Genomic DNA, 25205 nt, shown 5'->3' with positions numbered 1-25205 from the left:
TTTATAAATGTTACCGAAATATATTCTTGTGTCGATTTTCTTTTGAAAAAAAATCTCTAATAAAACGATCACTGCAAAAAAGTACGAATCGGAAACACGATTGGTTTGTTTGACAGATAAAATGTGGTAATGTCTTCCTTTATTTTACTTTCCATATTCATCGTCGTACATAAGCGAAGTGTAGCATTATATTCATATTCAAGCAATGATATTAGACTTAAAAAAAACAATACTTCTAAATCAATTTAGAAACTTGAAAATTATAAAAACTATTATAGTCCCCTAGTTCATGAAGGAAGTTCAAGATTCGCACTTTGTACACAGGATAAGGTTACGGTTGTTCATGGCCCTTGTATTGTAGCCTGATCTATCAAATTTAAGAAGAATTACTTCATTGCTTTTTTTCATTTTTAATTGTAGTTGAAAATGATGTAAGGAAGAATAAAAGCAACACCAGAGGTCAATTTTGATAGCCTAAAGACGGATGAAGATAACTCTTTTAAAAAAAAAAATTCATGAAATCCAAAAAAAAGACTTACAACGAACATAACCAACTTATTGAATTAGTCTTAAAAGAGACAACCCCAAAACATGAGAAAATGGCTGCGATATAAGTATTGGATGTGTTAAAAATCAATTTGAAAGTGATGTTTTCCTCAAGAAACCGTTTTGATGAGTGTCAAAGTAATTGTATTGGAAAATGACTTTAATCATATGTTTTTTTAATTGTCATTTTTTCTTTGGTTGTATTTTTGTTTACAAGATGAAAACAATTGGGATAATTTAATTTAAGATTTTTTTTTGTTTTAGTGATTTAACTATCATTTATCTGTAAGAATCAGTTATGCTACCTTTAGCTGTCCAATATTTTTAAGAAAGAGAAATATTGGACAGCTAAAGGTGACATAATGGTTTCTTACAGGTAAATGATATTCCAATCACTGAAATAAAGAACAGGTAAAACAATAGAATGACGTCACAACAATGTTTTAACACTCGCAGAAAAAAAAAGATAAAAAGGCCAAATAAGTACAAAGTTGAGGAGCATTGGGAACCAATTATATCTTAAAGTTTGTCAAATACATCTAAAGTAATATATTTCTGAGGTAGAAAAGGTATGATGACTCATGTTTAACTTCGTTTAAAATATTAAGCTTTTGAGTTGGATTTTTCCGTTTTGAGTTTTCCTTGGAGTTAGTTATTTTGTTATTGTTATTTCTTACTTTTTCATATAGCTAGTAATGGGAAACAAGAAGTTAACCAGTATATGTTTACTTCAATGGGAATCAAGATTAGAGATATAAGTAACACTTGGATAAATTTGTTTATAGCTATTTCACAAATTGGGTAATCAAAGGACACCAGGCTATCTTTTTCATCTGGAATGATCTCCCGGAACATATCAATGCACCAAGTCATTTTAAGGTATTAGCGAAAACAATTATATTGTCCAAGATATTATTATATAGGAGGGAGGATTGGTAAACAAAATTATACGAGGCTTCGTTCTAAAAGAATTTTTTAGAAAAAATATTCATTTAGAACGAATTTAGAAACAGATCCTAATGGCAATGTATAAATTATAAAAGTATTCGGAACATGTCTTGCTTATATGTTCAAGACTGCGTACTCAACTAACCTTTTATGTGATGGTTAACACTCATGCAGAAACAATATCGTTACTGGTGCTAGATTTAATACGCATACAAGAACAATACCGTTACTAGTGTCGGTTAACACGCATACAATACCCTTACTGGTATCTAGTGAATACGGACAATACCTTAAAAGAGGGACGAAATATACCAGAGGGACAGTCAAACTCATAAATGAAAAATCAACTGACAACGCCATGACTAAAAAAAAAAAAAAAAATACAAACAGATAAACAATAGTACACACGACACAACACAGAAAAGTGAAGAATAAGTTACATGAACCCCACCATTAACTGATGCTAGTTAACAAGCGTTCTACTAAATTCATGTTAAACTGAAAATTGTTAAAACTGTTTACTGTTACAAGATTTTATTTTGAATTCGAAAGTTTTGATATCATGAGATTTAAGAAACCATTTTGCTCGTTTGTTGTTCATAAAATCGTGTTGTTTTGTAATTGTATAACATGTAGTATTACTATATAATCATAGTTTCCATCTGCACTTGCAAGCAATTTTGCTTTTTTTCATTTTCATGAACTTTTCAAGGGTTTTATTGTATGATGACTATATTTATAAAATCATTGTTGAAATGGGAAAGGAATTTACATAAGTGGTTATGATCTTGGTTTCCTATCTATCTTACGATTGTATTTTGTTTCTAAATAAACAAAATTTTGTTACAGAAATTTTACGACGCTTTTATTAATCCGTTCAATCAGAACAGGATTGGTTTCTAAGCGCAGCAAAAAGCATTCAATCTGTAATGTAAATAAAAATCAGCATTATACATGATTTTTGAATATTTGAATTGTGTTTAACCTAGACCTTTTACTCTGTCTATTGAAAACTGGTGAAGTAAAATACAGTCGGTTAAAATATCAAATGTTTATACATTAGATAATATTTGGTCATGAAACTTTTATTAATTATTGAAATTTCAATACATTGGATCTTGTCAAACAAAGGAAAACTGATTAAATCATTCAGTGTTTTGCAAATAGGCACCTTTTCCGCTAATACAATTAACTGTGTATACAAGACTGCACGCCAGCTCCAATCTAAATATATTGCATTGTGCATTATCAGACACAAAAAGAAAATCTTTTTAAATTCCTCGTTGGTTCAGGTCAAATTACATTTTATTTCTGTTCACGCTTTTTTAAATTGATAGATTTGATCAAATTATGTATTTAAGTCCAATTCTTAATTGTTAGTTCTAGTCATTTGTCGACACATTTAATATCAAGACTTAACAGTGAACTATTTGATTTAGGCATATGATTCTCCTGTTTTAAATCCCAATGGTTCTTAGTTGTGAATATAACTAGCATAGAGTTATCTAAACCAAAACAAGGGTTTAAAATCAATATTATCAATATGTTCCATAAATATGCGCCTGACATTTCACATACCTATACTAAACTAAACCTTTTTTTAAAGTAGAAGGACAAAGAATACCTAAATGCGGCCCTAAAATGTAAAATTGCAATAACATTAATGGTACCATTTTTTTTCTAACCAAATATGCATTTCTACAATAAATATCTCTGCAGTAAAGCTCGAGGCCAAAATGTTTGAAATCCAAAACTTATTTAAAAAAATTAGAAGCTTATAAACATACACGACACAAAAAAATAGCTAAAGCCAGGCAAAAAATTCGAAGCTTTGCACGAGGGAGATATTTTCCTTAATTTCAGATAATTTCGAAAAACTTTGTATCAACATATTTTGCTAATATATATTTATTTTCATGCAAGTATCGGTGTACTTGTTCATGTGCTGATGATTTACTCGGGAACTGACAGTACACAAGCATAAGGATTAACCAAGCAGTAGTTATAACATTAACGATACTATTCATTCTGCACCAGATGCACATTTCAGTGGTGACCGAGGCCAAATTTTTGGAAACATTTGCACTTTAGATAAACTCCTTAATTCAAAATAATTTCTGAAATAAGGTGAGTGATATGCTCAAATTGAACACATAGTATAAACCCTTGTAACTACTTTTCTTTTCTTTTTTCTTTTTTTTTAATAAAATAAAATGTAACTACTTTTCTTACAGTCATGAAAATGTGAGGTTTATAACGCATTATGAATGTTATTTCCCATAACTAATAGTTTGTTGGGTTTAACATGCAGTATCCTTACAGACAAGTGAAACGTTATATTGACAGCCCATTGATTATGTACCTCGATTTATGTCAAGACCAAAGCCTTGTTAGATATCTGTTCAAAACAAGCATTGTAATTCATGAGAACATTTTTTTTTGTCAAGTCAGGAATATGATAGTTGTTATTCATTCGTTTGATGTCTTCGAGCTTTTGGTTTTGCCTTTGATTAAGGACTTTCCATTTTGGTTTTTCTTAGGAGTCTGGTATTCTTGTTATTTTATTTTCTATTACCTTCTTGAGAAGGACGAATTTAATCTTGTAAAATTGAGGATAGATATTTTTACAGTCTCATCATATCTATCATTATTTATACCACTAAAACAAATTGTGATGAATTTTATTCAACCAGTGGTGTCAATCATATGAGGATTTTCACAGTATACTTCCTTTTTGTTTTTCTCATTAATGCAAACACAGACAGAATAATATCATAGCTATAACCTGATGTAGACGTGTACGATAAACTTTACGGACAATGAAAGCTTTTGTGACTGGTAACAATATTTATTTATTTCTGACACGATTTCTAAGAGTACACAACCGATTAATAATAGAGCACATATATATCACCATTTCTTTCATCAACACAAACAAAGTCGCAGAATATGAAGTTTCCAATACCACAGCTAGCTCTGGTTAATACGCTAATAGTAACTATACATTAATTAATGTTGATTTACACGGATGCATTAACATTACCATAACAGTTACTAGTGCTGGTTTACAATACGTATGCAGGAGTAATACCATTACAAATCTGGGTTAACTCACATGCAGGAACAATACCACTAATAGCGCTTGCTAGCCAACATTCAGAATTTACTTATTACTAGAACTGGCTATAACACGCGTGCATGAACAATACCATTACTAGACCTTGGTAGCACTTGTGCAGGGCCAATATAGTTTCTGCAGCTGCTCTACAAACTTCCATGATGTAAAACAATTACTGGTATTGTGTTTAACGAGAGCTAGACCAAAAGCATTCCCTGGTAATATGTCTGCATGAACAATATAATTGCTGGTCTAATTAACACGCGTGAAGGAATAACAATTACCATTCAACACACCTGCAGGAACAATGTCGTGATTACTGGTTAATACGCGTTTTGGAAGGATACTGTTATTGGTGCCGATAAACACGTATGCATGAACGATATCATTGGTTTACACTGGTGCAAAAACATCGGCTGACTTGTGCTGATTTTCCCACGCACAGGAAAAAATCATTACTAGAGTTTGATATCATGCATACCTTATCAGCATCATACCTGGTGCGGGTTATCACACGCACAGGAACACATTTTTTTCTAGTCTTTAGTTACCATTACTTTGCTGGTTTGCATTTACCATTTCTGGTACTGGTTATCACGCGTGTGCGAACAAAACTATCACTGGTGTTGTTTAAAATTGTACAGGACTGATATATTACTAAGTATGACTAACAAGAAACTGGATGCGTACAGCAACTAGTGCCGATTAACACGTGGATGCAGTCTCTGTTTCCTCTATTCACGGACTATAAGTATGCAAAAATGACAAACTTCTAGAGCTGGGTATGCCACTGCTTGTGGACGTTTCGTCCCCGAGGGTATCACCAGACCAGTAGTCAGCACTTCGGTGTTGGCATGAATATCAATTATATGGTCATTTTCATAAATTTTCCGTTACAAAACTTAGAATTTTTCGAAAAACTAAGGATTTTCTTACCCCAGGAGTAGATTACCTTAGCCGTATTTGGCACAGCTTTTTGGAATTTTGGGTCCTCAATGCTCTTCAACTTTGTATTTATTTGGCTTTTTAACTATTTTGATATGAGCGTCACTGATGAGTCTTATGTAGACGAAACGAGCGTCTGGCGTATAAAATTATAATCCTGGTACTTTTGATAACTATTTACAGACGTTAACCAAAAAACCGACTGATTGTTTATAACACCTACTAGTAATCTATCATAATGCTTTTAGTATGATTTTTCATAGTAACTACAAAACACTTTATATTTCTAACAAACTTCCTGTCATATCTGATGAGGCTGCATGCGGTAAGTAAATAATGAGCAATCAATTGTGTCATATTTCGTTCGATATATTTACAACTGGTGCTCAATACATATTATCAAAAAGTAACAAAACACTAAACTTCATGTTAACGTGAACACATCTAACGCCTACGTCATGTTGGTCTCTGACAGAGATACCATCTTTCCTTATTTTATATTCAGTCCTTCAACGACTAAGCAACATAACAAAGGAATGATTACATGCACTTGTCTCTGAAGAAGAATACCTATATATATATATTACTTTTGTTTATAGCATGTTGGGATTTGTTTTCTGAGAAAACTACCTGTGATTATGAAGTTCAAGGATAAAGAGACGTCTAGATAGTTGTATACTTTTCATTTTAAAAGACACCAGGTTTCCTGTTGATTTCTTTTGTAATTGTTGTCCTTGGATACTGTATTATAGACGTTATACCCACATGTCCTTTTTATGCCCCACCTACGATAGTAGAGGGGCATTATGTTTTGTGGTCTGTGCATCCGTTCGTCCGTCCGTCTTTCCGTCCGTCTGTCCGTCCATCCGTACAGGTTTTTGGTCAAGGTAGTTTTTGATGAAGTTGAAGTCCAATAACTTAATAATTAGTTCACATGTGCTCTATGATATGATCTTTCTAATTTTAATGCCAAATTGGAGTTTTGACCCCAACTTCACGGTTCACTGAACTTAGAAAATGATTTTTTAAAGTTTTTGGTAAAGGTAGTTTTCGATGAAGTTGAAATCCAATCAACTTGAAACTTAGTAAACATGTTCCATGTGATATGATCTTTCTAATTTAAATGCCAAATTAGAGTTTTCACCCAATTTTCATGTTCCACTAAACACAGAAAATGATAGTGCGAGTGGGGGCATCTGTGTACTATGGACACATTATTATTTAGCATTGTTTCCTCATACATTGTTAAAGATAAATAAAAGCGAGAACGGTCTGGGAATGTTTGGAAAAAAAGTAAAATCACAAAAATACTGAACTCAGAGGAAAATCAATTAGGAAAGTCCATAATACATGGCAAAATCATATAACAAAACGCATCAAAAACGAATGGACAAGAACTGTCATATTCCTGACTTGGTACAGGCATTTTCAAATGTAGAAAATGGTGGATTAAACCTGGTTCTATAGCGCTAACCCTCTCACTTAAATAACAGTCTTATCAAATTTCGTTATATTTACATGATGCGCTAAATAAACAGTCACAATTAATAAAATAGTCAACATACGGGTACATCAGTCATCATCGTATAACAATTTTAAAAGGGGACTATTTAACCGAACACAAAGACATCTTCTTTCTACGAACACATTAATTGATTTGAGTGTTTGACGTCAGAAAACTTTATACGTCACATAAATTTGTCGTTCAATGTGCATACAAACAGTTTTAAAATTTACATAGGCAATGTAAGCATACAGGGTTAAAAAGTCAAAAGTATGTAAGAATAAATTACAGAAATAGACCGATATTCAAACTAGTCCAAAAGTTGTAGGTAGAATTTATGAGAATCCAAAAATAGTTAATACCACTACGTACGCGATTGAATGATTTTGACGTTTGTGGTTCAATGTATATAGTAATTCATAATAGAAATATATCATAATGACATATAATAGACCAATATAATACTGACGGGATCTTTTAAATTACAGAGTCACGTAATAAGAACAAAAGAAATACAAAGAGTCGCATATACAAAACAAACCACAAAAAAATGAAAGCCAATACAAACACATTGACGAGATGTATAAGTACCGAGCCACGTCAAACTGATATCACATTAAACCATTCAACAGTAAAAGTAATATTAATAATAGAACAAAGACAAATGAAAGAACAATAAAACATGTTGTTAAGATGATAAACAACATCAGTACGCAGAATCTATACATTAAGACCATCGTGTATTATTTGAGAAGTTGATACGGAATATTTATCAACAAGATCTTGATACCTTCCGATGAACTTTTTTAGAAAAAGGACGAGACGTTCTTTGACATATCCCTGGTTCATCAACTTTCTACTCAGACACTGATGACGTTTTACAAAGTCAAAGTAGGAGCTTCAGGTAGCAATAAACAGTTAGGAAAAAATACTAAAATTTGCCCTTATGAATTTTACCATTCCCTTTTCATTGCTTTCTTGCAATATCAAGCTTACTGTTTGTGTCATATATGGGCATATGTATGTAATCAGAATCTTCCATAGATTTTATTTCCAGTATATAAAATGGTAAAATATAATTTCTTTTTGGTGTATCCATGGCAACAATCTGCATTTATTTGTTATGAAATATTGCAAAAAGGGGGGGGAAAGATGTCACATATTTCCCCAAAATTTGGCTAAAAGTAGAATTTCAATCGCTTGAAGTTATACCTTTTCTGGAACTGTGTACATATATCATTCAGTAAATCCAATGAAAATCATATGTCTTTCGTCTCATTTTTTTGTAAAATTGCGTCAAAAACTTCGTGTAGAAAAAGAGTGTTTGTAAACAGTACATTAATTTCTGGGCCGATGGCCGGTCTAGCTATGAAAATACGGACTGTCAAACAGAAAACAGCCCACAAACCATGTAAAAAATAATCTTGATGCTCTTATAAACCACCTTTGAAGGCTATATTAGCACTCATCTGTCTAAAAATGAATTTTATTACACAATAACTTTCCTATTTGAAAAATTCACAGGGGCCATAATGCGAAACTAAACTCCTAACTGTGTATTGCTACCTTAATAGTAAATATTTTTTTCAAATTCTCCCTTTTAACTTATTTTCTAAGTTCTGCTAGCTAAAACGAGTAAAATGGCCTTTTTTTTTTGAAAATTGGTTGAGTAATGAATATTTTATGAAGGTTAGCAGTTGACCCTGAAACGCGACAAAAATTGATTTTAAGAAAGGTGCCAAGTCAAAGTGTAAAATCTTGTCTCTACCTCAATTTTAAGCCAAATTTTAAAAACTGTACCTCTTTTGACAGTTTTTTAATGTTGAATATCATAATAAGATATCTGATGATGCAACATTGTACAAAATTTAGCAATATTAAGCATAAAAATGTTAATCTTTATGCTTATTGCATCCAAAAGACTTGATTAAAAAAATGGTGATAGGGAATCAATTTCTTACATCTGATTTAATGATACATTTAATATATGCCAAAATGTAACATGAAATCTTGATAAAAACAATAATTATATATATTCGCAAGAAAAAAACCAACGCGTTCAATACTTGGGCTACTACATGCAGGCCAATCCATCAAAAGCAAGCGTTAAGCCGATAGAGTACAAATATAAGCCTAGTGTCAAAATGTCTAATTTTGGTTGCTAAGGACTGTAAACAATAAAATTGACACATATTGTCATTGTTAAACACTTAATTTACTCAGAAGTTGATTTTGAATCTATATATCAATAGATTTGTGGCTTGAAAAGTCTTAAATTATACAATTCTGAGCTTGGTAAGTATGCCATAAGGTAGCAATAAACAGTTAGGAAAAAATACTAAAATTTGCCCTTATGAATTTTACCATTCCCTTTTCATTGCTTTCTTGCAATATCAAGCTTACTGTTTGTGTCATATATGGGCATATGTATGTAATCAGAATCTTCCATAGATTTTATTTCCAGTATATAAAATGGTAAAATATAATTTCTTTTTGGTGTATCCATGGCAACAATCTGCATTTATTTGTTATGAAATATTGCAAAAAGGGGGGGGGGAAGATGTCACATATTTCCCCAAAATTTGGCTAAAAGTAGAATTTCAATCGCTTGAAGTAATACCTTTTCTGGAACTGTGTACATATATCATTCAGTAAATCCAATGAAAATCATATGTCTTTCGTCTCATTTTTTTGTAAAATTGCGTCAAAAACTTCGTGTAGAAAAAGAGTGTTTGTAAACAGTACATTAATTTCTGGGCCGATGGCCGGTCTAGCTATGAAAATACGGACTGTCAAACAGAAAACAGCCCATAAACCATGTAAAAAATAATCTTGATGCTCTTATAAACCACCTTTGAAGGCTATATTAGCACTCATCTGTCTAAAAATGAATTTTATTACACAATAACTTTCCTATTTGAAAAATTCACAGGGGCCATAATGCGAAACTAAACTCCTAACTGTGTATTGCTACCTTAATAGTAAATATTTTTTTCAAATTCTCCCTTTTAACTTATTTTCTAAGTTCTGCTAGCTAAAACGAGTAAAATGGCCTTTTTTTTTTGAAAATTGGTTGAGTAATGAATATTTTATGAAGGTTAGCAGTTGACCCTGAAACGCGACAAAAATTGATTTTAAGAAAGGTGCCAAGTCAAAGTGTAAAATCTTGTCTCTACCTCAATTTTAAGCCAAATTTTAAAAACTGTACCTCTTTTGACAGTTTTTTAATGTTGAATATCATAATAAGATATCTGATGATGCAACATTGTACAAAATTTAGCAATTTTAAGCATAAAAATGTTAATCTTTATGCTTATTGCATCCAAAAGACTTGATTAAAAAAATGGTGATAGGGAATCAATTTCTTACATCTGATTTAATGATACATTTAATATATGCCAAAATGTAACATGAAATCTTGATAAAAACAATAATTATATATATTCGCAAGAAAAAAACCAACGCGTTCAATACTTGGGCTACTACATGCAGGCCAATCCATCAAAAGCAAGCGTTAAGCCGATAGAGTACAAATATAAGCCTAGTGTCAAAATGTCTAATTTTGGTTGCTAAGGACTGTAAACAATAAAATTGACACATATTGTCATTGTTAAACACTTAATTTACTCAGAAGTTGATTTGGAATCTATATATCAATAGATTTGTGGCTTGAAAAGTCTTAAATTATACAATTCTGAGCTTGGTAAGTATGCCATAAGGTAGCAATAAACAGTTAGGAAAAAATACTAAAATTTGCCCTTATGAATTTTACCATTCCCTTTTCATTGCTTTCTTGCAATATCAAGCTTACTGTTTGTGTCATATATGGGCATATGTATGTAATCAGAATCTTCCATAGATTTTATTTCCAGTATATAAAATGGTAAAATATAATTTCTTTTTGGTGTATCCATGGCAACAATCTGCATTTATTTGTTATGAAATATTGCAAAAAGGGGGGGGGAAAGATGTCACATATTTCCCCAAAATTTGGCTAAAAGTAGAATTTCAATCGCTTGAAGTAATACCTTTTCTGGAACTGTGTACATATATCATTCAGTAAATCCAATGAAAATCATATGTCTTTCGTCTCATTTTTTTGTAAAATTGCGTCAAAAACTTCGTGTAGAAAAAGAGTGTTTGTAAACAGTACATTAATTTCTGGGCCGATGGCCGGTCTAGCTATGAAAATACGGACTGTCAAACAGAAAACAGCCCATAAACCATGTAAAAAATAATCTTGATGCTCTTATAAACCACCTTTGAAGGCTATATTAGCACTCATCTGTCTAAAAATGAATTTTATTACACAATAACTTTCCTATTTGAAAAATTCACAGGGGCCATAATGCGAAACTAAACTCCTAACTGTGTATTGCTACCTTAATAGTAAATATTTTTTTCAAATTCTCCCTTTTAACTTATTTTCTAAGTTCTGCTAGCTAAAACGAGTAAAATGGCCTTTTTTTTTTGAAAATTGGTTGAGTAATGAATATTTTATGAAGGTTAGCAGTTGACCCTGAAACGCGACAAAAATTGATTTTAAGAAAGGTGCCAAGTCAAAGTGTAAAATCTTGTCTCTACCTCAATTTTAAGCCAAATTTTAAAAACTGTACCTCTTTTGACAGTTTTTTAATGTTGAATATCATAATAAGATATCTGATGATGCAACATTGTACAAAATTTAGCAATTTTAAGCATAAAAATGTTAATCTTTATGCTTATTGCATCCAAAAGACTTGATTAAAAAAATGGTGATAGGGAATCAATTTCTTACATCTGATTTAATGATACATTTAATATATGCCAAAATGTAACATGAAATCTTGATAAAAACAATAATTATATATATTCGCAAGAAAAAAACCAACGCGTTCAATACTTGGGCTACTACATGCAGGCCAATCCATCAAAAGCAAGCGTTAAGCCGATAGAGTACAAATATAAGCCTAGTGTCAAAATGTCTAATTTTGGTTGCTAAGGACTGTAAACAATAAAATTGACACATATTGTCATTGTTAAACACTTAATTTACTCAGAAGTTGATTTGGAATCTATATATCAATAGATTTGTGGCTTGAAAAGTCTTAAATTATACAATTCTGAGCTTGGTAAGTATGCCATAAGGTAGCAATAAACAGTTAGGAAAAAATACTAAAATTTGCCCTTATGAATTTTACCATTCCCTTTTCATTGCTTTCTTGCAATATCAAGCTTACTGTTTGTGTCATATATGGGCATATGTATGTAATCAGAATCTTCCATAGATTTTATTTCCAGTATATAAAATGGTAAAATATAATTTCTTTTTGGTGTATCCATGGCAACAATCTGCATTTATTTGTTATGAAATATTGCAAAAAGGGGGGGGGAAAGATGTCACATATTTCCCCAAAATTTGGCTAAAAGTAGAATTTCAATCGCTTGAAGTAATACCTTTTCTGGAACTGTGTACATATATCATTCAGTAAATCCAATGAAAATCATATGTCTTTCGTCTCATTTTTTTGTAAAATTGCGTCAAAAACTTCGTGTAGAAAAAGAGTGTTTGTAAACAGTACATTAATTTCTGGGCCGATGGCCGGTCTAGCTATGAAAATACGGACTGTCAAACAGAAAACAGCCCATAAACCATGTAAAAAATAATCTTGATGCTCTTATAAACCACCTTTGAAGGCTATATTAGCACTCATCTGTCTAAAAATGAATTTTATTACACAATAACTTTCCTATTTGAAAAATTCACAGGGGCCATAATGCGAAACTAAACTCCTAACTGTGTATTGCTACCTCAAGCTCTTGAATATCGAATAAGTTGGGAAATATATATCCCATATGCAGGTGAAGTTGGTATATTGCTACTAAGGTGGGGGAAATTTATAATTTCAAAATTAAAATCGTCTCGTTTGTCATAGATTCTGGTACTGAGATGACTGAGTAAGTCAAATTCGAGAAATAAGTCTAAAAATGAGGCGGAGGAAGCTGTGTCTGTTGTTTCTTTAATCTCTAGTTCTGGGGGATATATCAATGGAACCCAATCAGAAAAGCTCGGATTGTTTATGGATAGAACATCATCAATATATCTGAAAGTGAAATTAAATAATCTGGCTTCTTTGATCCTCTGATCCTTTTTGAACCGTATGTTTTACATTATATACTTAACTGTTGTATCTGTGGTAATTTGATGGTATAAATTACACATGCCTCTAGTTAACTTTTGCACTAATGTTATTAATTTCAATTAATTGAATTTGATCTTTACAATGCTTGCGTGTTGTTACAATAAATAGGTCTCTTGAGATGATTGATTGTCTTTTCATATAATAGTATCGACAAAGAATGACACTTTATATAGAAATGACCGACATTATCTGCATCCAATGTCAAATACCAATTCTGTATTGATAAAGCTTATATAATCAGGAATAATCACGTGGGTGGCCCTACTTAAACAAAGTAGGAAATACTTCTAGAAAATCAACATAACATATATATTTGTGTTAAGAATTATTCTGTATATCTGCATTTGCGTCATCACTGAGTATATTATTGTCACCTTTGAGTATATGCATATGTTTTTGTTATTTTGGAGAACAATTTATTTAAGAAAGGTCTTGGATATGTTCTGTTTTATTTATCACTCTTTAAGACGACTTGTGTGGAGGAGTTCTATTATCTGACGTATTGTAAAGACATTAATCATGTCTATTCCTAAAGACTGTATATGCTGACCTCTATATATTTTGGAGTAAATTGGTCGTCGGGCTGATTACTGTATAATTGGCATATGCCATATATCTCATACCATTCATACAGTTACAAATGGGAACACACATGTCTTTCTATGTCTCTTGAAATAAATTATTATGAACATTAATTAGTTTCTGTATATCCATTTAAGGTGAAGTTGTATGTGTATGTGTATTTAATGATGGTTTGCTGGTAGGTTCTAAAAAAATAAATCCACATTTAAAGAAAAATGTTTAATGAAGTAGATATGGACTCGTGTATTAAGATAGCACTTTAAATAACTCTATAGGACAAGACCTGTAACATGACATAAATTGAACATAAAGGAAATATGGAGAATGAAATGTGCTATAAAATTTTAAAGGGGCACTAGCTACGAGATATATAAAAAAATCTAAAGTTTGATTTTTTTCTGTTCAATCAATAATGAAAGTGAAATAGTGAAATAACAATTTGCTTTTTGCAGCCAAAAAGTTTCAATTTTGTCAAATTACGCTAAGAAAATTTGATAATTGGTTATTCACTTGCAAGTGTGTGAGTCGACCTCTTTAAATCCGTATTTATGTGAACTTCAATTTAACCCCTAGCTAGAGACTGACAACGCATGCTTTGTAAGTGTACTGGTTATTTCAAGCAAAAGAATGTCAACAATGAAAGTGAAACTACGGTAAATCATTTGATTACTTATTCGATGTACATAAATCATTCTTATACGGTTAAAAACAATGAGAAACATCAATTTTTAATCTATAAAATAAAATCAAACAGAGCTATAAAAATCCAATTGCACGTGCTGGTTTTATCTATTCATATCTTTATTTATGTTTACATCGCTTTTTGGTCATCTGAGGTCAAATCGATAGCTAATTACATGGCGTCTGGACCAAAATACACACGAAACGAACCTTTATATCATCTGCCCCATGCTCTGTAAACTGTTTTTTTTTTTTTAATTTTGATAGTTTGGATAATTGTTTTACATTGTTATAAATCAAAAATAAGAATTTGAGTCAAATCGGTGACCATGAATTTGACAGCTAGTGCCCCTTTAAAAGAAAAAGAATGTTTGGTGAATTCTCATACAGGTGTGATTGCAAATCAAAGAATCGTGTTTGTTAGATAGACCATTTGAATTATGAAATCATTTTGACTCGGATATATACCTGAACATACTCACAATGTATACTTGATAAACATCAGACGTTTTTGTCTCGAGTTTGCCTGAACAAACTTCATGTATACTTATTGTATAACAAAGGAGTAGGTCCAGTAAGACCCCTTTTTGGCTAAAAAATATAGCAGTTTTACAAAATTGTTAGAATGTAAACTTTTAGTTTATAATTGGACAGTAGAATACTTCTGCTACATAAATATGGGCTGTTTTTGACAATACAATGCACATATATCGGGTACTAGCACCATTGAACTTCACAATTGCAGCATTTAAATTAAATTTTAGACGGTTTTCGTGTTAATCGAAAGTGGCCGCATTCGTGTTCATCCTTAATATTGAAATGTAAGTTATATTTGATAATAATACAAAACATATGTAAAGGCTGGGGATGATCACGGATGCGGCCATTTTCATTTTTGACAAAAACCATCTGAAAAGTGACCTTTTTCGGCATATTTGGTAGATTTTTCATATTTGAGCTTAAATCGGATCGTTTTTAATGCCTAACTCAGTTAAAATCTTTCGCATAAACTAATTGATTCAAATATAATAGACACTCAAGTGTTTAAAAAGTGGTCAAAATCTTTCGTCAGAAGAACCTGAAATTTGAGGCCAAAATCGGTCCTTACCGGACCTACTCCTTTCGTGTTTACTTAAAAAAAAAAAACTCATATTCAAATCGATCCGGTCTTTAAAGATAAATGACGTTAAAAAATAAAGGCAACAGTTGTATACCGCTGATCTATAGTCATAAATCGATGAAGCGAAAATCTAATCCGGCTTTAAAAAACTAACAACGCGGGAATCAAAAACATCAACTATAATAGGAAACAACGACATAATCACAACAAATTGAAATTACTTCATCGGAAAAAAACCTTAAAAATCTGATTTCATTCCAATATTCTAAACTCGTCAGTTTGAGGAAATGAGAAAAGGGGCATTTTAGTAAAAAAAAAAAAACCCGCAAGACCGACACAATATAAAAAAGAAGATGTGGTATGATTGCCAATGAGACAACTATCCACAAAAGACCAAAATGACACAAACATTAACAACTATAGGTCACCGTACGGCCTTCAACAATGAGCAAAGCCCATACCGCATAGTCAGCTATAAATGGCCCCGATAAGACAATGTAAAACAATTCAAACGAGAAAACTAACCGCCTTATTTATGTAAAAAAATGAATAAAAAACAAATGTGTAACACATAAACAAACGACAACCACTAAATTACAGGCTTCTGACTTGGGACAGGCACATACATCTCAGTGTTCATGAAACGTTACACTGATGTACTTTAGTACACGTTGACTCCAGTTGTAGGAATCCCTTATGAAGTTTGAAGGTATGTTCTTCTTTCAGACACAGTAAATAAACGTGTGTTATCGTTTTGTGTGCTCTCAACTATTTCTGAAACAAAGTGTCAAGAAAAATAAAATCAGAATATTATTTACACGAAAAGAAAAAACTACAGTTTTGGTTCCTAGAGGGACAAATAGTATTGCATTATTTATAAGAAATGATTCACGCTTCTACGAGAACATCGAGACAGTAACCACCTGAGACCAATTAATTATACTAAGCAAAGGCATCCTTATTCTCAGCTGTACAAGTTTTGATGTGCGTTCATATTGCCCAAAGATTGGTTTGATTGATAACATTCGCGTTAAAAAATAACTGAAATGTGATTGACTTTTTGTGTAGTTTGGAGAACTAATTACTTCCGATTTGGAAAGTTTGTTTTTATTTTCATTCCTAGATGGTAAATGATATTTAGGAGCATCATAATAAAGACTTTAACAGAACAATAAAAAGCGTGTCATATAATTTTCGGGGCATCTAAAAAAAAAACGGTCTAAGTAGAACAACTAAAGTTTATTTTTTGTCGAAATGATCACATTCTTGGTTTATAGTAGTAGAGTCAATACATAAAAGGTTAAGAATTAATATTTTTGATATTTCTTGAAACCATTTAATAATGGTTACAAACTTTAACACAAGTAGATAAGAATTAAATATAACTATTTTCTATGTGTTATCTTTTAAGAATGTTTCGTGCCCTGTTTATGACTAATACGAATATTTTTACCAGATGACTGATTCGTTACATCATCTGGTTGTTACTCGTCGTTTATCCTAAAATATATTCGTTGCGAAACTCTGAATTGTTGCACATGGTTTATCCTGGGTGTTTTTAATTTTGTTTTGCGTATATATATTTGCAATTTAAATGCTTTTAACGCACACAAAACAATTTTTCAGTACTTTAATTATTAATTTGTGAACTACTGCAGTGCAATGCAAAGCTAAAGGCTAATTGAATTTGAGGCGAATATATAGTGAAATTGTATTAAAGGACTTAAAATGTATAATTATGCTTGACATAATACAATTACGATTGACAATAAGTAGCTACAGTGTCGCTCTATGAAGGCAATTATGTGTTTGGCATTCAAAACATTTGGTTAAATCTCTTAAGATTTCTTGCGACAAGAAGTTGAGAGTAAGAGATCTATTTAAACTTTATTTAAAGCATTTATAAAGAATATTTCCTTATTCCAAATGTCACAGAGAATTATCGATTAAACCGTTCCATTGTTTGCTCTGATAGATTAATACAATAATTTGTATTACAGAAAATGTAGTAATATAAGAAAATATTGACAAGATATATAAATGAGGAAAATATAAGAACGAGTTTTAAGTATATCCATGATAACTGGTTACTATTGCATTTTATTTGTAATTACATTTAGACCAATCTCTCCTCTGCAAATCTTATTATTTTCATTTTGTAAAATGAAAAAAATATATTTGATAAAAAAAAATCCAGTATCATTGATAGTCTGAACGTTTAGGAGTGAAAATTCAATGTAAAATCAAAACTTCGCTACTTAATAACAGCATTTTAAGAAATTGTTAAGAAAACAAAGAAGAAAATTCTAAATTTTACTGTTAACATTATAAGGCTTGTTTTAAAAGTGATGGTACACAGTTATTATCCTCTTACGGGGGAACAGCATTCTCCAGTCGTAATTGGTCAAAAATATTGGTATTTTGAATGATTAGGTTTTGTCATCTATTCCAATGTTTTAGTCAAATACACGAGAATTGCTTTACATACAACAAAACGAAGTTTGACTTCTTACTCGCAAATCGTGATTTCCACTTGATAAAAGTCTTATGACACATCAAATTAAAAAAAAATGATGCATATGTTTTGTTTTGTTTTGTTTCAGCTAGATGGGTAGTTTTCATTATAAAAATTATGTACATATTCTTTTATACTCCTTTTCTGACGATTTCTTGGATTTTGTACACATTTAGAAGAAGTTTACTTTTTTAATTGCTTGCTTTCGCCGACATATTTTCCCTATGCAAGGGACCGAGGCGTGACACTTCTCGTAAAAATCTGGTAATCGCAATCCTCATTGATTCGTCATTGAAATAAACTATTATCTGATTGTACATGTTAAACACGTCCTCAATATCCAGGCTTCTCTGCTGAGTGTTTCCTATAAAGTGACAATCGGTAAACTACCGTAACGGTTTTTAAACACGACAAATAATAATATATGCTTATTGAGTGAGTCTATAAGTTCTTCCGCGTCTAATGTTATATGTATTTAGTATTGCATGTTTTCAAAGTTTGTGCTCTGGTTTATATCATGTTTGGGCTATCTACAACTTAAAAAGTATATACAATGTCAGACGAACACAGAAATCGTTATAAAAACTTACCGAAAATGTTTCTTCCTATCAACAACGAATATTCTTTATCACTTGATTTCAAAATAATAACGTACTAACAGCTAGGATATCGAATGAAGTGTAAATTACTGATAACATCTCATTTCATTAAATTGTGTATACACTGATCTCAATATTACACATTTTCTATTTTAATTATTTTCAAAATCAAGCATTTAAATAAAGGCAACAATAGTATACTGCTGCTTTAAAGGCATAGACCGATTGAGATAAAAACAAATCAAGGTTACAAACTAAAACCGAGGGAACACATCAACTATAAGAGGAAAACAACCGAACAACAGGACGACTGTCAAAGTTCAACAAAAACAAACGACAACATACTCATTTTTTTTTTTTTTATAACAACTGCCATATTCCTGACTGGGTGCAGGACATTTTTGAAAAATTGTTGGGTTGAAACTGGTTTTATAGTTCGCTAAACCTCCCGTTTATATGGCAATGTTAAAAAAAATCGACTGTTCAATGAATCTTATTTTCTTTGTGGTTTAATCTTGTTGTTGTGATTCCGTTATTATTTATCTGATGTATTTGTTTGCAAAAAGTAGTCCTTTCATTTTCCCGATGAAAAGTTTTCGGTACAATTTCATGAGCAGGGATGACCTATTGTGATGTCCAAAGATTCTTATGACGTTCATACCTACCTGAACCTAACGGGACTAGTAAATCTTAAAATTAGAGGATGGTACAAGTATTTTTTTATTGATATTCTGTATCATATTTGACTTACTCCATACTTAGAAAGGACAAGTACAACCACAACACATCCCATCTCTACAGCACAATCAAAGTATTTTTGTGGACAGGTGGTCTGTAATACATAGTCAACAAAGCAATATGTTACTCTTATTCCTGGCTATTCAATATACTAGTATATTGATATAGTTGATATAGTATTAACCATCTTGTATGCACTGAAGCTACATGAGGAAGGAGAAAACTTCTACACGGAAAGTCCCTACGCAAATGACAAAACCAAAAGCTCAAACACATCAAACGAATAAATTACAACTGTCATATTCCTGAATGATGGGCGACAGACTTTGTACCGACATTTTTGAAATGTAGAAACTGGTGAATTATGGTTTTATAGCCTCTTACTCGTATGACAGTCGCATAAAACTCCCTTATAATGACAACGATGTGTAAACAAAACCCACAAACATAATAGGTAAAAGCGTAAAAAATAGGGGTATAGCAGTCAACATTGTTTTATAATCTTAATCACTATAACAACATGCAAATATGTTAACAAAGATTAACAGAAAGTTATAAAGATAGAAGAAATAAACAAAAACGAAAGACAAAAGAAATAAACAAAAACGAAAGACAAGAATACAAAAATTACCATAGCACAATGACAGGATGAACAAGTCTGAAAATAATGTCAAATTCGAGGTAAGGGCTAAAAAAAAATGAGACGGAGGAAGCTGTGTATGTTTTTATAAAGTCTAGTTCTGAATGTGAAATTAAATGATCTGGCTTATTTAACCTTTTTGTTTTTGACACGTGACTTATGGATCTCCGGCTCAAATGATAATAAGAAGAGATCGGCAAGTAGAACCACACAGTTCGTTCCTATAGGAATCCCATAAGAATTCCGATAATTTGTTGAAAAAAAAAACTACCTTTAAATTCAACTAATATGTTGTTTATAAAAAAAACAATCAATATGTTCACTTGCTCATCTATGTAGCATGTTTTCCATTTTTGTTCTATTTCATCAAAATAAGACATATTGGCAATGAGTTATAACATATATATATATATTTATGAAAAAAAGAAATTATTTAGAGTTGAACGTCAACTTGGGAATCAAATTTCATTTTATACGGGATCTTACTGTAACTTTGTTCAAATAGTTAACATTAAGCCATACTCGAATTGTTCGGAGAAAAAGTAAATTAAAAAAAATCAAACTCCAAGAAAAATTCAAAACGGAAAGTCCTTTATCAAATGGCAAATTCATAAGCTGAAATAATTAATAAAAAAAATCGGTTGTCTGTAGCAGAATATATATAACTTGTGAACAGCGGTATACTTCTGTTGTCTTTAGTAGAATATATATATTTTGTGAACAGCGGTATACTTCTGTTGTCTTTAATTTAGTAGAATATATATAACGTGTGAACAGTGGTATACTTCTCTGTTGTCTTTATTAAATTATATATAACTTGTGACCAGCGGTATACTTCTGTTGACTTTAGAAGAATATATATAACTTGTGAACAGCGGTATACTTCTGTTGTCTTTAGTAGAATATATATAACTTATGAACAGTGGTATACTTCTGTTATATTTATTTGTCCATGGGGAAATTTTGCAAGTTTTGATTACTATGTATGGGTTTAAATTTATTCATTGCTTTTCTAGAATCTTGGCCATTTAGAGTTGGACACTTTATGTCTGTTGTTAACACTGTTTTCCTAATGTATTTGAGAGCAAGTTTAAATCAATAACTCTTTTTATCCTGTGTATTTGCATGTTGTTGAACAACTACATCAGGTTAGGGTAGGGCAGCACCTCGTGTTCTATCTGTAAATGTCATCAGAACTTTGGATGGAATTTTTAATATATACCTGTCATGTAACAGCATAAACTATATATATTGTGCATTTAATCAGTGACACAATATAGATATACATATGCAGTATATTACCAAATAAGTCATGAAATTGGGCAATTGATGATGTATAATGCCACTTTCAGCACGCTTTTTTTTCTATTATATTTTATTTGTTTTTCAATACTAGTAGTCAGGATTTTATATACCCCTATACAATAATAATAATAATAAATGCAAAATACAACATGTTTCTCTGACTTTTTTCAGCACTTTCATCACTTTTGGTTATATTGTGACAGCCAGTGCCACAGTCTTTATTGGTTAAGGAAGCCAGAGTGCCCATGAAGAAATATCAACCTGAACAACAAATATGAATTCTAGTCAATTAGAGTTCAAAACACCTGCCATGAGCTTGTTTTGAGGTATTGACAGGTTAGTGATTGCTCTACATGAACCATAAAGACCACTCTACCACAAGGACCCCTAATGAGTCAAAAGTATGAAAAGTAGGAAAAGAGAATGGAAGAATGTGCAGTAAGGTAGTCTGGAAGGTGCAGTTTTTACATGATTCACCAAATACATGTTTGAGTGGCTGCTGAATACCAGTTTTACTTGTTATGATGCAAATTTTTATGTAGTTATCTTTTTTGTAATTTTTTTTTTAATAATTTTTACACTTTGTATAATGAGGGTTTTTATTGCTATATGCTGATAACAAAATAAAACACTAATAAACAACAAGTCTTTAATAAAAATAAAAACATATATATTAACAACATTTATATGATTCTGTGATGAATTTGAGGGGAAAAAAAGAGATGATAACTTAATGTACAATATATATTACAATATGTTATACTGTTACTAGTTAAAGAAACTAGTGCTACTAGTCACACCTTTGACCTACAATGCACATCATGGTTCACCAAGGGAAAGATCTTTCTCAAGAAGAGAATATATAAAACCATGTCATATCAATTAACAGCAACAGGATTGCTTAGTACTCTCCCTCAATGTTCAATTTTTAGAAACTGGAATGTCTGTTCAATAATTTTAGGATGGTTAGATAAATAACAACAATTCTAAAAGAGGATCATGATATATCATTAACAAAATTTGGCGAAAATTAAGGCCTTCATTCATCATTTTTTCGTAACCGTGCTTTTTTTTGGTAGCAATTAATTCTTCTCATAATTCATAATCTTTTTTTCATCATTTTTTTTTTTTTTTTGCAATAATTGCAGTTATAGAAATAAGAAAATGTGGTATGAGTGCTTATCATATTTCATTAGTATCACTCTTTCCAACAATTTATATTATAAGCTGCATAATCTTTCAAGAATATTTCAAGAAGACTTTTATGATGTTTTTTTTTACTGATTATATCTTTTCTGTCTAAATTTTAATAATGAAGGTGGTCTGAAAAGATTTTAAAATAAACACCCTTAAGATTAATGTAGTACAGAATTCATTATTTAGCCAATTATTCAGCAGAGTATCCTCCTTATTTAAGTTCCAAGCAATGAGAAAGCTCACATTGCCACTTCCAAGCCATAAAGTACCATCATATTAAAAAACAAATTTTTATTAGTTAACTTTTTCGAAATGTTCCCAAACTATTTACTGATATATTTAATCATGATTGGTCTACTTTTGCGGAAACAATCCTTTTGTGCTCAATTTGTGTTTGGATTACTGGTATAAGACATTTAATTCAATTTTACTTATTTCCCATGGTAACAATTTTACAAAAATAAAGATTTCATTTGAACAAGTTTATCAACTAACAAATTGTTGCAATGTTCATGATTATTTTACGACAAGTAAATGAAAACTGAAAGAAAAATTATGAGAAGAGGACAATATAATAGAAAAATATTATTGTACCAAAGAATGTGTGTAAATAAAAGTTATTGCTTATTTAAGTCAATAAATTTGATTTTAAATCAGATAATCCTAAATCCACTTCAAATGAATTGAAAATTTATGTATATTAGAGGAAAAAAACTATCCTTTAAACCTTAAAGAAGAATTCATTGAGAGAAATTGTCATTTCCAAGCGATAAAAATTACGTTAAAAAAAATCGATTCACTAACATATTTAATAAGATTATAAACAAATAAGATTTCAACAAATAATTAAGTTTTAAGTTGGCATACTTGTGGGAAATGACTCTTTAAACAAGAATGTGTCCAAAGTACACTGGCACTATCATTTTCTATGTTTAGTTGACCATGAAATTGGGGTAAAAACTCTAATTTGGCATTTACATTAGAAAGATCATATCATTGGGAACATGTATACATGTACTAAGTTTCAAGTTGATTGGACTTCAACTTCAAAAACTACCTTGACTAAAAACTTTAACCTGAAACTCTCACTTTCATTTTCTATGTTTAGTGGACTGTGAAATATGGGTCAAAAGTCTAATTTGGCTCTAAAATTTGAAAGATCATATTATAGGGAACATATGTACTAGGTTCCAGGTTGATTGGACTTCAGCTTCATCAAAAACTACCTTGACCTGAAGAGGGACGAACAAACGAAAGAATGGACAGACCAGAAAACATAATACCCCTCTACTACAGTAGGTGGAGCATAAAAACATCATAAAATACATGTCTTACAAATAATTTTTCAGATTGCCAAAATATATTAGGTCTTACATTTTTATATCAATTTTAACATATATACCCCAGTAATACAAACAACAATAAACATGATCAATAAATAAATACAGTGAACTTCACTTCAATACAATACATAAAAACCCAATGGCGTCCACATAACATCTGAACACATGATTGTGACATTGATGGAACTTGTCCTTAAAATCCAGGATGGCTCATGTCAGACTGCAAATAAAAAACACATACATAGAATAAAACAATAAAAAACACATACATAGAATAAAACAATAATGTGAGTAAAGCTTCCAAGATTATATCACACATCTCCTGTGTCCACATTAAACACCTATGTGGACAGATGTGTCTATATCAATCAGTTTTCCTGCTACAATGGTTGTTACCTGTACATCAGCTTCCTAAAAAAATACAGCCAAGTGTGTTAAGGATTATGTACCTTTGTGTTGCTTCAATGCTAAACATATGGAAATTTTATAGAAAATCCACAGCCTTTATCCTTGTTCTATCATATTTGGCAATTTGATGACCGATAGATATAGAATTATTGCATGCAGTGCTAGCATTTATTTCCTTAAAACAAGTCTATTAATGTAGTTATTGGTAAGAACTAATAAAAATATGGACCAAATCAAGTACACCTTTTAGGGTGCGCTCAACTTTAGTTACTCTGCACGAGGTATTTTGGAATTTACAGGTTGGATAGATCTTTTTATAAACACTAGCACATCATAGAAAAGCAAGTGAGTAATCTATATTTCAAATTTTATAACAAAAATCTCTTTATTAAAGGCTGTGGATTTTCTATAAAAATCTTTGTTTATTTGAAACAAAGTACTCTTTTTCTATTAAATGCAATGCAACAGTAAATAATAATGCTTTGCATCAAGTTTCCCCCTAGTATATGTTCAAAATGGCCTGTCTTTATTATTCATTATATCTGTAGTTTTGATACAATTGATGTTTGAAAAATTCAAAAAAAATGGCTACAGAAGGGTACACAAACCTTAAAAGTGGCATTAAAACCATCAAATCAATCAATCAGATTTGAAAGCAAGGACATATATTCTTTAAGTCTTCTTGACAATAATCACAAAACAAGACATAAAGGATATTTAAAATAATATTAATTGTATTTGAAAACTGCATGTTATACTTAACATATATTTTGCAATTTTAATGATATGTAGTTTTGGCTATTCCTTTATAACCTTTGTAAATATATTTCTCTC

General features: G+C 31.0%; 1 protein-coding gene across 1 annotated transcript in view; it reads right to left on the bottom strand.

Annotated features, from left to right (window-relative positions):
- Positions 1-23853: 23853 nt before the first annotated feature.
- The window catches only part of LOC134711898 (cohesin subunit SA-1-like), a 49184-nt gene continuing 47832 nt past the window's right edge, over positions 23854-25205 (bottom strand). Inside the window, exon 32 of the mRNA XM_063572858.1 lies at positions 23854-24183. Coding sequence (XP_063428928.1) covers positions 24157-24183 — 27 coding nt within the window. The 3' untranslated portion in view covers positions 23854-24156. The remainder of the gene's footprint in view (positions 24184-25205) is intronic.

The sequence above is a fragment of the Mytilus trossulus genome, chromosome 3, assembly GCF_036588685.1.
Source record: "Mytilus trossulus isolate FHL-02 chromosome 3, PNRI_Mtr1.1.1.hap1, whole genome shotgun sequence".
Taxonomy (NCBI): Eukaryota; Metazoa; Mollusca; class Bivalvia; order Mytilida; family Mytilidae; genus Mytilus; species Mytilus trossulus.
The sequence above is the reverse complement of the archived record's forward strand: the minus strand, read 5'-3'. Positions and strand labels throughout refer to the sequence as shown.